We start from the raw sequence: 16277 nt of genomic DNA on the forward strand, positions 1-16277 counted from the left end.
ACTCATATTTATATGACTTACCACTACTGTCAGTAGCTTTTCATCCTAATGCAAACATTTGTGTGTGGTCATGCAGTTACACAGCTGGAGATAAGATTTTTGTCAGGAGCTCATCTCCCACTTGCACATTTAATAGAAGCTGCCAGACTCGCACCCTGCTCAGTAGGCAGATGGGAGCCCCAACCAAGGTGTAGGCAGACGGCTCCCACAGATACTGTCTTGGGTCAGTGTTAGGTTTTGGCTCTGCCTGGTGTTGACCTGATGTAATTTCCTAATGCTAATTACTGATAAAACCTCATATTGGATTCTTATTTTTATGTCTTGGTTTGTGTGTATGGAGTGGTTTGGGTTTTCTGAAGTATTTTAACCAAAATGAAAATTGATGAAGAAAGAAGTTAAGACTGCTTCTATCAGACTGGAAGTGCCACATAATTTTCTGGTGACACATAGTCCAGACTTATTTGGAGTCATATATAAAAGCTGTGTTGATCAAGTTGCGTAAATGCAAAGCTTTCTAACAAATGTTGCACTCATGGCTGCAATGTGAGGTCGGTAGTCAGGCAAGCACTTGCTGCTTTTTCTGAGATATTTGTTACTAATGGGAAGCTATAATGGGCAAAACATATTTCACAACTTCTGGAGGCATGCAGTGTGTGAATGCTCATTGTTGAGAGTGGAGTGCTAAAAGCCATGGCACAAAGCCATTAGCCATCAATATAGAAACCTGACTGCTGGCACTGAGGCCTGAACTGCGTAGGAGTTTGTGCAAAGAAACTTGTACGTCTTTGGTTACATCCATTTATTTGGAAGGCTTTCTACATTTTCCTGTGTTGAAACTGCTTGGAAGGCGCAGTTCAAGAAAGTGGTTCATTTGAATGACTAGAGACAGCCTTCTGCTCTCAATGCTTTCTTGAAGATTTCCTTTGCACGTGCTTATGGTTGCCATCAGCTATGTAATTGGAGAGAGGCCAGCTTATGTCCAAGGCATCTATATAACTACATATGTCTCATCTGTCTTGGGGCATCAGGAGTGGGAAGGCTGATCCGGTCTTTAGCTACACAAACATTCATTGTTTCTCTCTCCACTCCTTGTTTTGCTGCTGCTTCTTGTATGCTTCATAAAGCATGGGAGGGAGGCTTGGAGGAGAATGGCATTGCAGCAAGCTTACATGCTCCTGCAAGGTCAGTAGGTTGGCTTTGACCATACTGTTATGGACTGCAGCGACATCCGCTCTTTCTTGATTGCCCTTCCTTTGTCTAAACAGAGTAGGAACTTGTTTGGGGTCAGCAGTTCTGAGAGCAGCCTTCTTTGTATCATTGCAATTTAATGAGGTTTCCAAGATCCTGTTCAAGTCAGTATGTACTCAGTCCTCATCCCAGGCTCTCCCTTCCCTTTTCCTGATGGGACATTCAGCAACCAAAGGTAAGAGTTTGCTTGCCTTGAAGTCTGTGGAGGTTCAAACATCCATTTCAGCAGGCTCATGATTTAGCCTGTTGCTGGGGTCCTCAGTTGTCTCTGTATCACCAGTTTCAGTGGTGCTCCATAGTATATTTGCACCAAAGTCCATGCTGTTTATAAGGATAATTTTTATTTATTAAGCATAATTATTAAGCTGCCAGGTGAAATCTGTTTTGATCCTGGTTGTCCCTGTTTGACTGTGCACAATACTGCCAAGAGGATGCTTGTTCCTCTGACTGCTGCTGCTAATGTCAGGAGGAAACACTGTCATTTTAGTTTGCATTTTATCTCCTGTGAGTCCTGAAACTCTATCTTGTCTGTGTATCTCCTGGAATAGTGTTTCCTAAGAGCCTCACGTCCCTGTGTCCCGTCTATGGGAGGAGCTGAAGCCAGCTTTGCCATAGTTACTCTCGGATTCCAGTCCTGCTGAGAGGTGGTAGTTGTGACTCAGAGGCAGCAGCCTGAGGATCAGCGCTCTTATTAACTCTGCAAGGTAAGGTAGTCAGGCTGTAGGAAGTGTCCCTTTCCTTCTCTTTATGGCTGTATTTCTTCTGGGGATTCCTCAGGTGTGGTTGCTGTCTGTTTCCTGTACCTCTTGGCTGACAGACCCTTGCTGGATTCCTCCTCTTTGTTAGCTGGTTAAAAAGAAGAAATGAATACAATTTGGAAGAGAAATCTACTTTATTAAATGCAGTACATGAGATCATTTTTTCCTTCTTTGATCATTTTCCTTGGAAGTGGTGATGAATCAGAGTCATGAGATTTGGACTAACAGAGAACTCTCTGAAAAAAAAATCACTGTTTTCAAGTAAAACCTTTATTCTGATTTTTATCTCTGTGCTGTATATGCTGTACATAATTGTTATTTAGCAGGTGAATTTGAAATCTTTCTTACAGGAAGAACCTGAAATTTGTGTAAAAGGTGTAAAATAAATTGTTAGTTTTCTTTTAAAAGCTAGCAATCCCATAAACTGCATGGATTTAATGAGGTCTAGCCCAAAGATGCTTACGTAATTCACACTCTCTCTGAAGTTACTTATGTGCTAGTATATAAAGCCTGAATCATTATAAGGATTACAGAAGTTGCTGCGAACTTGTGATTAAATCCAGTGGTATGTTGAGCATCATCAATCTTGTTGATGTCAGAGTGAAGGGCTCTAAACACTTCAGAGGACTTAAGCACATCTTGAGAATTCATTATGCAAATGAATCATTAGTTACTTTGTTGTGTCTTTCAACCTTAACATTTTGAAATATGTAGCAGATAGCACTCTGAGGCCTTGTGCAATAAAATATTTATTAATTGTTTACATTTAGAGTTTTTTTTTATTCGGGGCTAACTAGTGTGCATTGGCGGTAGTTGTAAATTCTGGTATTTCATCTGCTTTTGTACAAAGCTACACCACCCCAGTTGTGTGCTGTGCATTACGCCAGGTTGTCAGACAGTCACTATCGTGTGCAAATGCTGCTCCGATATATTTTGTGTGCGTACTGTGTCAACAACCTCCCCTTTCTCCTCCAGCAGACTGATTTTTCACATAAGATTGAACTGCTATTTTTCTAATCTCTTAAAGAAATCTTTCTTGGCATATTCAGTAGGTCACTATGAATAATGTGCTTTTCCGTTTGGCAGCCAGACTGGAAAACTGGAGGAAGGGGGAGGAGAGAGAAAGGCAAGAACTAATTACATTCAGGGATCAGAGTGAAACTAACACTTTCATTTCTAACCCAATCCAAAGGGGGGGAAAAAATAGCACGTTATTTTGATGACAGTGATCCCTTTTAACCCTAAGAACTTCTCACTGTGTGCTTATAAGAAAAGCTAGGGATGCTGAGGGCTAGATGCGCAAGACTGAAATGGTAGTAGTGACACCCTGACTTTAGCCCAGGATTTAGGGGAAAAATACACTGGAGGCAAAGTAAGGGTTTGAGAAAACCCTTGTCTGGGGTTGGAGGGCCTGGGTTCAAGCCCTTCCTGGTGGACATCTAGGTGGCAGAGCACAGCAGAAGAGGAACAGTGTGCTTCTCTCCCGAATGCAGCATAGCCCGGACGCTGGGGCTGCCCTCCAAAGGGTGCTCAGTTCATTTTGTGTTTCTCATGACTGCACCTAACCTGAGCTACTGGGGAGCTACCAGATGTGAGAACCAGACCTAGAAGTCACTTTCTGAATACCTCTGTCCAGGATGAGCTCACAGGTAACACTGCTTCCCCCTCCTGCCCCGGCGTACCCCATCCGCAGCAAGGGTACTGCCTGCTGATGAACGTGGCGCGGCTGTAGGGCTCAGTGCTCGGTCCCTTCTGTGTAGGTTTAGGTTCTTCGCTGTTGTAAAACCTGTGACGCTTGAAGTGGATGGCAGCTGCTTCAGATCGCAGCTCTGCAGAGAGGAGTGAAATCAGTAACCTTCAGCAGCCCCTCTGGGAACAGGTAACCTTCAGCAGTCCATCTGGAAACCAGTCTGGTTCCCATTGGCTATACTGGGAGTTGGAGAGAGACTTGGTCTGCGTCGTTTCCTAACTCCCGTGCTCATCCCAGCTCACTAGTCCTTGTTCTGTACAGCTGCCTTGCAAGAGTTCGTGTTACCAGTGCTTCTCCCTAAGATGCTTCCGCACCCAAGGGACCTCTGAGCAGCCAGGCTAGTGCTGTGATTTGAGCGGGGGTAGGAACAGGGAGGGGGCCAAGAGCTGCGCTCGCTGTGATTGATGCGAGTCTCCAGGGAAAGCAGGGCAAGCCAGCGCTCCCTCTTCACACCTGTGCAAGTGAACAGTCTGCCAGCGAACTAGCCAACGTGCTCCTTCGCTCCCCCGGGTATATGCTGTCTGGGAGGGGAGGAGGCAGGCGGCGGTTACCGGTGCTGCATCGTCCTCGCTTGGGTTTGCAGCTGAGGAGCTTGCTGGGTGGGAAGTAGGGAGGGAATAAGTCCCCCCTCGCGCAGGGGCAGAGGCGCCCCGGGGGACGCCCGTGGAGGGGGAGCGGGGCAGTACGCTGGAGTGAGCGCCCAGGCGGCCTGGAAGAGCGCGTGCTTGGCTGCGTCCTCCCGCGCGGTGGCCCGCCGGCTGCCTTCGCGGAGCGTGTACAGAGCTCCGCCTGGCACCGCGTCCCGTTTCTGACAGCGTTTAGGAGCAAAACCCTGTGCAGATCCTATCAGAACAGGACTGAGGGATTTCAGTGCTTCCTCAAACTAGTTTTCCAGCTTGTAGCCATTTGATAAATTTTGCTTCCGTGAGTGGCCAGTCACTTTGAGTCTCATTCTGTGGCAAGCAGATGGGGCAGAGAAGTGTTTCCTCACCGGTTCAGAAACTGGTATTTGGTAATTGCAATTGCCACCCCCTGGTGCTCGTCCTGGGATAGGACGTGCCTGTGTGTCCCTCCTCACCGTCCTGACGCTGTTCCCACCGCCGCAGGGCTCGCCGTATCCTGCCACAGTTCTCTCCTCCAGGCTGAAGGTCCTTATCGGCTTGTTCCTCAGGCAGAAGCCGTTTCTTTCCTTTGACTGTTCTTATATTCTTCCTTTTGCGTGTTTTTTTTTCCTAAATCGCCACATCCATTTTAATGCAAGGGAACTGGAACTGTGCATTGTATTCAAGCTATCGGTGCACTGTGAATTTATATGTTGCGTATACATATATGCTCTGTTTTGTTCACTATTCCTTTCCTGATAATTCCTTCCTTTTTGGCAGCTCCCAGGCACAAAACTGGCGTTTTCAGAGCTGTCCAGCAAGCCCCAGATCGTGCTCATCAGGTGCATATTGCCCACCGCGTGTGCAGAGTTAGGATGGGTTTCTCCCCACCGTGCTTGTTTTTCCCTGCTTGTCTATGCTGACGCTTCCTGCGGCGCGGCAGTGCGACCTGCCCGCAAGGCAGCACGGCGGCGGGGCGGCTCGGGCTCGGGCTCGGGCATGCCGCTGCCATGGCTGCGCTGGCTCGCCGCCGCGCCCGGCAGCGCCGTCTCTTAGCAGAAGAGGTTTCGCTCGCACTGAAACCGCGCTCCTCTTACCTGCTGCCGGCCGCCTCCTGAGGAGCTCTCTGGGTTGCAGTGTGTTCCTGTTCAGGCAGAATTCCTGTTTTTTATTGTGTGCAGGAAGGCAGATGACCCCTCGCCACTTTGTACCCGTCCTTGTAGCAAAGAGCTGGTGAATCATTTCCTTTTCTATGTTTTAGTAAAATTGTGTGCTTTAGAGTTCATTTATAGTGTTTTGATGTTTTGAACACTTGCACTGTCCTCTTTTCCTGCAATTGTCAAAAGATCGGATTTTTTTTTTAATCTATCCCAACAGTTGCTATTACTTGGTCTGAGGTGTTGTGGTAGCTTTATCTCTATCCATGCAATTTCTTTTTCCTTCATTTGCTAGACAGTCTTTTTGTTAGAGTCTGTTTTTTTAAGCGTGACTGTGTATTTCTTTCAGGAAGAATGATCTTTTTTTTTTTTTTTTTTTTAAAAAAAAAAAAAAAAAAAAGGACAAAGGCACAGCTTCTTGTACCCTCAGACCTTGGAAGATTTTCTTCAACTGAATATAAAGCTGGAATGGTATTAAAAATTTTGACTCTAGTTCAGAGTTTTGAATAGCCAACTTTTATTAATCATGGGGGTTCTGCACAGAGTACTGCTGCTTTTTGTGCTTAGTTGGTTGAGAGGGAAATTGGTATGTCAGGGGAGAGAAAGTTATGCATTGCTCCTAGTTAGATGGAGTTGGATGCATCCTCAGGAGCCGCAGTTTTCATTTAAATATTGGCTGCAGTCAGAGTAGTTCTGTTTAGAAAGTGGAGGTTGCCCTGGCTTGTATACATTTTTCTGGATTGCCAACATCAACAACAAAAGTGTAGGCATTGGAAGAGGGCTGGGAAGAGGTGTATTTGCACTATTTGTGGTACACAAGAAGCAAAAAAAAAATGCCAGTATGGAAACAGAGGGAGCAAAGAAGCAAACCTCCAGGGTTTTTTTTGAGTGCCAATCACATGGGTATGTAACAACTTTTCAAACAAAACAAACAAACAAAACAAAAAGGCAGGAAGAAAAGGAAAATGGGGGCACTGGAAGGAGGGAAGATGCCAGCGGGCTGTTGGGGGCCGCGTGTAACAGGCGGGACGGGCTGCCCGCGGAGCGGTGCGGTGCCGGGACCAGGAGCCGAGGCGTCTCCCCGACGCGCCTTCCTTCCCTGACACTGATTCGTATCTGCCCTTGTTGCTGTCTGCTGTGTTCACATTGTTTTCCTTTCTTTTGTTAGTCTGCTTTCCTTCCTTGTTTTTAAAGAATGGCTTATCTGTGCGCCCCAGAAGGGCGTGACTCGTAAAGCTCGCAGGCTTTCAGAGCAGGCGGGAGCAGCGGCTGCCGGCTCGGGGAGGCGCCGGGCGCTCGGACGCGGCGGCCGCGCCGCGCTCGCCCGGGGCAGCAGCCGCGGCGAGCTGCGCGCCGCCGGCGTCCTGCGCGGCTCCGCAGCTTGCGTTTCCACCGCTGACCGGCAAGTGTGTCTGCACAAGTATCTCGCCTGGGAGGGTAATTACTTTTGTATTTTAGTATTCTTTATCTCTGCTGCCCTGTTCTGTGAAGGGCACAACCAGTGGATCATGTATTTTTGGACACGTCAGGTATGTGTCATCAGTGCCTAGAGCTCGAATCTTGGAGTCGAAAATGAGTCTTCACCTGAGCTCCACCATGATCTGCGTGACCTTGGTCAAGCCACGAGGCCTTTCACTCTTCACCTATCTCACTTAGTGAAATATGCCTGCATGCTTATTTTGTGGGATTATCGAAAAGCTTGTTAAAGGTGGTATTTCTGAGTCTTAGAGTACATTGCTAAGATTACTGAGCTAACAGTAACCGAACAATAGCTAAAGGAGATGGAAAGCACCAGTTTGTCTTTATTTATTCATGTATTTGTTTTTTGCAAGGTAACTTTGCAATGGATGACAGAGCAGACCCGTTGCTGATGACTGTTCATCTTCTGGCCAAATCAGGACATTCGTCACTCCTGCAGCAAACTTTGGATCGGCTCTTGGAAAGGATTTGCCCAGGCATTCGACTTTTCCTTGTGTCTGAGCGCGTTACTCCATTGAAATACTATGAGTGTTATCGTAAGAGAAGCTGTGGATTTCCTGGAATATCTGTCCTCCTTTTTCTACACGAGGACTTGGGAGCAGAACGGATTTTTCAGGTCCATGATTTCTTCCAGCATCCACCATGGCGCTACCAGCGTGCACAAATTGCTAGTGGGCAAAGCCATCCCTATGCACCGGCTAGTCAGGACTTTTATGGCCTGGATGACCAGATGCCTGTGTGGGGCATCAGGCAGGTGCACTGTGGCTCTGAGGTTTTGCGTGTGACCCTCTACTGTAGTTTTGATAACTACGATGACGCAGTGAGACTGTATGAGATGATCCTACAGAAAGAAGCCACTATGCAGAAAAGTAACTTCTGTGTTTTTGTGCTGTACACAACTAAAAACATCGCTGTTCAGCTCTGTTTGAAGCAGCTGCCCATTGGAGTGTCTGTTGAGCCAAAGGAATCGTCAGTCTTGCAGTTCAAGGTGCGAGAAATCGGGCAGCTGGTGCCTCTCCTGCCTAATCCTTGTATTCCTATCAGTAGCACCAGATGGCAGACACAAGATTATGAAGGAAACAAAATTCTGCTTCAGGTATGTGTGTGTCATGCTTTTTGAGAGGTGATTTTTTTTTTCCCCAACAGAGCCCCAGAGTAGTTCAGAATGGAAATTAACATTTTTACCTGTTTTTTTTTTTTTTTTTGAATTTGACTGAAGCAATCAGTATCTGCACGTGCTGTGATGCCATTGATAAATACAAGCACAAACACTTGGAATGTTTAATATTGTTAATTTAACACTGTAACTCCTTGCCTGAAATTGAAAGTATTGATCCTGTTTTTGAGCAGGCTGGTTTAGTGTTGTGTCGCCTTCCCTGCCTGCGTCGAGCAGTCGTGACAGCCTGTTCTGCTCTGTGGTAAGTTGTTGCCTTAGAAATGGTTCTGGAGGCAGGTGTCTGCACGCAAAGCCGGTGGTTTGGTAGGTATAGCGTTGACGCAGTCCTGCCCGCATTTGATTCTGTGAGCCCCTGAGCGAACTGCAGGAGGGCAAAAGTGCTGAGTAAACGCATCATAGCGGGTCTCCCCCTCTCCGTTCAAGCGTGTGGTTAGAGGTTGTCCGAACTCAGATCGAGAGCAGATAAAAGCTGGTGCTGGCCTGAGGCATGCTGTGAGTTACACACGTGTGCAAGGCTGGGGGGAGTTCACTCGGTGTGGGGTCTCTCGCGGAGAGCCCGTGACAGTCCATGCCACCTCTTGCCCTCTGTTGGCATCGCCGGCCCCAAAAGCACGCTCCGCGCCCTGATTTGGTAGGGGTCTCTGTGTGGCACTGAGCCTTGACGTCACCACTCTTACAAACGTGCGCTTTTCTTTTGCAGAACATCTGTAATTTATTTGATTCCCTCACCCCGGGCTCGCTTAGGCAGCACTTGTTCTCTTGGTCAGAAAAAGAGCATAAACTGATGTCGCCTGTAAGAGCGGAGTGTGAAGTCTGGGATTGTTTGGCTTTACCCTGCGCCGACGGAATTTTTATTGGAACGAGCAGCTTTCCTGGGTGCGCGACCGTGTCGCGTTGCGCTCCTGCGGGGGAGGCTGGAGCTCCTTTGACCTGGAGGATGTCTGTCCGGCGCATTGTCATTTCCCCTGACCTACAGGGATTTTTTGTTTGTTTTTGCTGGGGGACAGATACTTTGCAGAAGTCACTCAGTTTGATAGAGCAGTAAATAAGCCCATATTCTCTCTCTCCTTTTTTGCCTCAGTTAGTAATTACTGTTCTAGTTTGTCCTTTCTCTGAGCATTTATAGGAAATCCTCATTGCTTAAATTTTACAGATTTAATCTTGAGAGTCATGTTAACAACTGACTGACTAGGTACTGGGGATTTCACAGTCATCTGGTTTATTCATTCACGATCAACTGGCTTGTTCATTGACTTCCTTTTGCCTGCGTACTAAAATGGACAAGGATTGCTGTTGGTTCTGTGTTACTCTGCAACTTCTTTAGAATGAAGGTCTTGACAACCAGGAAAAAAATCTGGTCCGAGTGCCAGCATGATGGCTCCTTTTGATCTGCTCTATTTTGAAACTTCTCTCTGATTTACTACATTGACGTTTTTCCTGGAAGGCAGCAAAGTGAATTGAAATGTGTGAATTCCAGGTACTTACGCAATAAAACTATGGAGCAGGAAACGTCAGTGCTGGGATCACCAGATCATAGGAATTTCAGTGCTGCCTACCTGATACCCTACTTAAACAACTTGAAGGGATATCTCAGTGTTGTAAGCAGACCCAGAGCTAAAGAAATTAGTCACTTACCTACGCTGCAGTTTTGTAGGGTGTTTGTTTTTGTGTTTGAGAGACCGTTTCCCCTGACTGTTGAATTCCTTGGAGTAAGACGATCTCCACGTGCCGTTGCATAAATAACGACACTGGAAATGTGGCTCTAGGATGGAGCCTGGCTCCAGGGTTGGTGTTCCTTTGGAGCTGGGAAGATCGTCTGGTGGGATAAAGCATCCGCCTACCACTGTGCCAAGCTGGGAGGCTTCAGCAGGTCTGAGTCCTGTTGGACTTGCTGGTCTGACGGGACCATCCACCCCGGGTAGCTGCCCGTTCTCAGTCTTTACAAGAATTATGCTTGATCTGGAGTTTCCTGGAGAAGACTTTTTCCAAAAATAGCAAGTCAGGATTTGTAGACATGAATGAGCTCTAATAGAGTAGATGCCTCCAGTAAGATTTCAGCACAGGATAACTACAGCTGTAGCCACTATTTGTGTTTCAGTCACGTGCAGCAGCTCTGTCATGGGACATGCTTACAGTGTGTGCAGTAGTCCTGAAAGCATTTGGAAAGCCGCATGCAAGCTCCACAATGTATGTGTGTTTTTCTGTCTGGAAATTCCCAGACAGAGGTGGTTTAGGAGCATGCTCCTATGTGGTGAATCAGATCTTTTGTTTGGATTAAGTTTCAACCACAGCCTTTTTTTCCATAAAGCTCCCTCCATGATGTCCTGATAACATTTGGCATTGAGAAGGGATTTGGACGGGGAGCAGGACTAGGAGGACTTTCCACAATTTACCTAGTCTGTCTCTGCTTGAGGGCAGGACCAGTTCTCAAACTACTGCCAAGCTTGATGGACATTTCTTTAGCTAGCTTTCACGTAGCCTTATTTTTAACTGTGCAGCTCTTGAACAGATGTGATACAGAGATGTGTGGCTCTACCTTTGGCAGTAGTTATATCACTAAATCACAGTGTGCACGATCAGCCTCTGGCATAGCATGATCTGTCATTCTCTAATCTCTGGGAATTCAGAGCACTCAGAAGGATCACAGCATGCAGCACAACTCCCAAGTCCCCTTTTTGGACAAAAGACCAATTAGGAAAGCCTACACAATTCGTGTTTTATGGCACGCTAGGGAGAAACTCAATTCAAGTGTAACTTTTTTTCTTTCTCAGAATACTTAGATACTTAGGCTTATGACCTATGATTTCTTTTTTTAATTTATTAATTAAAATGGATGAACCTACTGAATTGTTTCACTCCATCACTCTGTAGCTACTTAGCCAGGCTTTGTAGTTGAGTGCAAAAAATTGTCTGCACTAGGTCAGACCAAAGTTTGATCTAGCTCAGCTTTGTCTCTCCAATGCTTGGCCACCACTGAATGGCTTGGGAAGAGTAATAGGACAAATGCATATATTACACTACACTAATATTCTATTGAACTGGTCATTTTAAACTCAGGATTTCTGAAGCCTCCTTTGGCTTGTTTGTGTAGTAACTTGCAATGAATCTCTCTTCCAAGTGTTCACCTAGTCTTCCCTTGAATCCATGTGAAATGTTCTTATCCACAGCACACTTCAGTAAGGACTTCCTCAGGTCTACTGCCACCTTGGTTCATTTGAAATCTCCTCCTCCCCCCATTTCGTTTGAAGGCCCCCATTTGCATTGGAAAAGGCAGTGAACAGAGGATACCTGTCTGTTTTTCCATGTGGTTCATTCTATAGCCTTTTATCCTCGCCCTCCCAAGCAGTTTGCCAGGCTGGAGTCCCAACATTATTTATTTATTTGTTTATTTTATCTTTAGGCTTGCAGTTATTCTTGCTGTTTTTTCTTGAACCTTTCTAGCTCTAAGATGTTCTATTCTGAGCTGAGCAGAAAGGAACACGTACTGTATTGCAGCTATGGGGGAATTGTTCAGAGTTATGGAGAACATTATTAAGCAGTGCATTTCTTTTGGAATAACTTAAGATTTCATTTGCTTTCTAGACTACTGTCAAGCACTGAACTGATATTAACATGAGGCTGTCTATCACAGGAGTGAGACCCTGGGGTTACAGTATATTTGCAACCTAGCATTTCGTACACAAAGTCAGGATTATTTTTTTTTTCTCCATATGTATAACTTTAAATTTATCTGTATTAAATTTCATCTGTAATCACTCAGTCTTATAAGACTCCTTATTTTCTTCTACTGCAACTTTTCGTGTTGCCTTGCAGGTGATTTCAACACGGTAAAGCTAGGTGAGAGCCTTGTCACTTGACTAAAGCTAAACCAATGTTTTAATGAGATCTTTTCAAAATTTCTTCCAAAGGTTCAATGCAACTCCAAGCACAGTGAGAAAAATGGTGGATTTTCCAATCAGCACAATAATGCAGGCAATGCAGAACTGCTCCGTAGCTCTGTCCCAGCCCTTTTCCCCGTAAAGCGGGCCAGCCCGGAGCAGAGGAGCCAGGCGGTCAGAACTGTGAAGGGCAGGGCGAGATCCGGACGAAGCGAAGCTCTTGCTCCCGCGCCAGCAAGCAGCGTTCTTCCCAGCCCCTTCCGCTCTTCTCGCAGCAGCGCAGCAGCCCCATCCCAGCGGGACGCCGCTCCTTTCCACGTGCACTCGAGCAGCAAGGTGAAACCCCCTCTCCAGGAAAGCCAGCCTCCTAGCCAGCAAGCTGAGACCAACGTCGACACCGGCTTCACCGTGGTAAGTGCTGACTGCGGCTGCTCCCCTCTGAACCACTTTTCCGGGGATTTGCGGACCAGCCTTCTCCAGCCACGAGCACCCAGCTACTCCCTGGCCGCGGCTGGCTTCAGCGTCAGCTTGCCCTCCGAGGACAGGACCCATCTGTCCTCTTCTGCAGCCAAACGGAATAAAGGAGCCGGACAAAGAGCTTCAGGCTTTCACTTGCAAATATCGAGAGCCAGCCCTGGAAACAGAACTGAGGAGGAGGAGGAATTCTTTATATGACTGGAAACAAATGTGCCAGATGGACTGATCTCTTCCAAATGATAGCTAAGTGCTTTAATCTGGAAATACAGAGAACGCGATCTGCATATTGTGCTACTTTGTGCTGTGACCACTGATGCATAACTTACCTTTGTAACTGTGAAAAAAAAATCAGTAGAGAGTTTACTGGGGTGGAAGGACACTTACTTTCTATGGAGTGATGCTAAGGAGGCTGAAAGCAGGAAAAATAACACTTTTCAGAAAGGTTTATTTTTTTTAATGCAGTGTAGTTTGGAGTATTATTGTGCAATGAATAGGAATAAGCCATACAAATCCTACTGCTGTTATAAAATGTTAAGAAATAACTGGTAATATGTTCAGATAGTGTTAGAGCTTCTAGCTCCTTTGAGCTGCAGCCACAAGACAGCACGGTGACCACGTGCGGGGGTCGGTCCTCGGCTGGTGTGGGAGTATCGACCCAAGGTAGTGGCACCATTGCAACACCTGCGCCCATCTGTGTTCCCTCTTACTTCCCCTATTGTCCATATTTTAAAAACTATCAAAGTTGTCAATTCTATGCATGAATCGAAACATAGGAACATTTTCTGGAATTATTTTTGAAGAAAAAAAAGAATCTCTATTAGCCTTTTCTCAAATTAGCATTGTACACACAGAAAGGAAACGCTTGCGAAGAATTGTTTGAGCTGTGTTTGTGCTTCAGTAAGACCTTTCCGTTACCTGGCCTTACGACACTTAAAGTAAAACCATGAACACGCTATTCTTTGTTAGACCAGTGTGCAATTATCAGCAGGATGATGGAAATCCTAATTGGATTTTATAGAAGAGAAGACAAGAGAAGTTAGAGTCTGGGAGAGAACTGCCAGAATACTGAGGGGTAAAAAGGAGAAATGAAGTAATTTAAAAGCAACGGATGCCTGAATAACTTCAGTCCTGATCAACAGTTGTATTTTCTTGAGGAGGATTAACTAAATCTTGGAGGGAAAGAGATGGGGAAGTCATGACTGAGGAATGAAATTATGAAAAGAAAAGCAAAATCTGATCATTGTATTTACCTTCCAAAAATCAGAATTAAAAAGTTTGTGAATTCTGCTTACATGGAGATGTGAATTTCTTTAGAAAGTGCCTACTCCTTGCCTCTCGTTAGCCCGTAACTCAGGTTTGCTTTAGGATGGTTTCTGCCTGTCCAAGGGCAGGCAGAAGGTGACAAGCAGCACAGGCGTGTAACGGCAGAGCACTCCTGCAGCACAGTTCTGGATAATTTTAGTAGCGTTCAACACTTGCATCGGTGGCAGCTGAACACAACCCATTCTGCACCGGGGGAACTTAACAACCCGGAAAAGTGCAAACTGCAGTTCTTTACCACTCATGGACTGTGCGGTCCGATGGGGCTGGAGAGCGGTGCCATTGCAGCACGTTGCTTTGGGAAGGTCCGGTGATGGGGGAACGTTTAAAGGTACAACTAAGGCTACCAGAAGAGTCACAGCTGGGGAACAGGACAGCCCCTGCTCCGAGCCTACATGCTCTTGTAGCTGCTTTTGCCCTGCCAGAAGTGCCAGTATGCTTCAGCCCAGGGATCTAAACCTGCAGAAAACTAAGCAATTCCACAAAAAAATTCCCGTGCTGGCGGGTCTCGGCGCTCCCATTGCCACAGCGCGGTCGAGAGCGTGGGGTGGAAACTGCCTGGAGAAAGGTGCGCGCGGGAGACGTGGCCTCCGCGGGGCTGCTGAGCGACGGGAGCGCCCGGTGACGCTTTCCCGTGCCGTGTGCCTTCGCACCGTGCTCCGGCGTGAGCAGAGGGGGAGAGGGATGAGGGCAGGACTGGAGTTTCGAAACTCGGTGGTACAACCCTGGCGGTGCAAATGGATGTGGTAACCGTGAACCCAGGAGTCAAGGCAGAGGGGGGATTCCTGGCCAAGTGGCTTTAAAGAGAGATTTGGGGATCTGTTCCTCCAGTTCCTTGAATTTGACTCTGTTTAGCATATTCCCCTTCATCCAAGAGAAGGAGGGGGCTTGCCAGGTACGGGATCAGTGTCTTGCATGGGGAAAACACTGAATAATTTCGAGATTGGGGGAGGGAGGAAGTGATGACCTGAGGTTTTCCTGCCTACAAAATATCCTAGAAGACCAAGGAATTCAAGTCAAAGCATAACTGCATCAAAACTATGTTTCTAACAGGGGATATATAATCCATTCATTTAAAGCACGGGATGCACCTAGTAAAAACGTGGTGTTACGCATGCATCTGTAGGGGTGAAAGGACATCATTTCTCCCCTTCCACAGGCTGCATTCAGTAACAGAAGATGATGTTTCATAATTTTTTTCTAAACCATCCAACCTTTACATTTCTTTAATCACTGTGCAATTTCCTTTCAGGTTTTTTAGAGGACTACTGTGAGACCACCCAGTCCTATATTCGTATTTGATGGCATTACATGGAATAATTGAAGCCCCTCTCGCACCAGCCGGCAGGAGGGCGAGAAAGGGGCAGCGGTGGCTCAGCCCGGCCCGGGAAAGCCCGAGCTGCAGCTGAGCGAGGCCGGCGGGGGGAGGCTTCGCTCTGCGTTAGAGCCGCAGAGCAGAGCCAGCAGCCGTCAGCCGGAGACCAGAAAGGAGTTTTCTAAAGCTACGCTCAGAGGCGCCGTGCCTTGCTGGAACCCGCTTCCCCGGGACTAAGTAAGTAATTTATAATCTGAGCATTTTGGGGTTTTCTTGTCCGAGGTGGTGACATGGCCCAGGTGAGGCAGAACAGCCTGACAGGAATATACCCAAGGGAACCAGCAGCCCCAGAGTGAATGGGGACAGCTAACAAAACAGAGCAGATGAGACTGCAGGCTGACTGTTGGAAGTGATTTAAAAAAAAATGCATATTCTTAATTCTGCTAAGGTTAATTTTCCAGTCCACATATGCTGGTGAGGGTCGCGGGTGCTTTGCCCTCGTGTCAAGCAGGGCCCTAGTGAAGGCAGGAGCATCCCACAGTGACTCCCGGGAAGGCTGCAGGTCCCTCGGGCCACTGTGCTGCCAACAGCAGCTGCAACCCGGGCTCCCCATGCGCGGGAGCGCGTTCGCCTTCAGCCTCCCTCGGTGCGTCTGGTTGTGTGCAGGACTTGAGCAGGAAATTTGGGTCTCTAGGCCTGGATGCTGCAAGTGCTAAATTCAGGAGCCCAAAGCAGGAAAGAGCACTTCCAGTATTAATACAGTGAATATTTATATTTCTCTGTTTAAAAAAAAAGAGGTGGAGGACAAAACCACTACAGAACCAAGGACAGTCGCAGTCTCTGAGGGGAATATAGCAGGATATATAGCATTCTATTACAAATAATTTATAAATATGTATTTGTAAGTTTTAATATATGGTGTATTTCATATTTCCTGTATAGTATATATTATATACATTATAGATAACCTATCTCTAAGTTTTTTATATATATCTCTCTCTATATATTGCACTACGTACATACATACACGTGTGTGTGAGGTACATAGGATTCCGCTTTATTCCGCGTTACCTGCTCTCCTCCCGCCCGCCTGCTGAGCAGACCGGGCACCGACCT

At 46.7% G+C, this 16277-nt stretch overlaps 1 protein-coding gene across 6 annotated transcripts in view; it reads left to right on the forward strand.

Annotated features, from left to right (window-relative positions):
- Positions 1–1893: 1893 nt before the first annotated feature.
- Positions 1894–16277, forward strand: part of FAM124B (family with sequence similarity 124 member B) — a 39133-nt gene continuing 24749 nt past the window's right edge. For 2 of the 6 annotated variants that reach the window (XR_009959263.1, XR_009959264.1), the window contains exons 1-4: positions 6339–6418; positions 7348–8090; positions 12080–12460; positions 15099–15398. Coding sequence is in view for 4 of the 6 variants with exons in the window: in XM_062582615.1 (XP_062438599.1) it covers positions 6349–6418; positions 7348–8090; positions 12080–12724 (1458 nt within the window). In the remaining 2 variants the exon portion in view is untranslated. Of the gene's footprint in view, positions 1953–6338; positions 6419–6852; positions 6953–7347; positions 8091–12079; positions 13814–15098; positions 15492–16277 lie in introns of those variants that run through there. The other 4 variants (XM_062582618.1, XM_062582617.1, XM_062582615.1 and 1 more) reach the window with 4 other exon arrangements.

The sequence above is a fragment of the Rhea pennata genome, chromosome 9 (assembly GCF_028389875.1).
Source record: "Rhea pennata isolate bPtePen1 chromosome 9, bPtePen1.pri, whole genome shotgun sequence".
NCBI classification, from domain to species: Eukaryota; Metazoa; Chordata; class Aves; order Rheiformes; family Rheidae; genus Rhea; species Rhea pennata.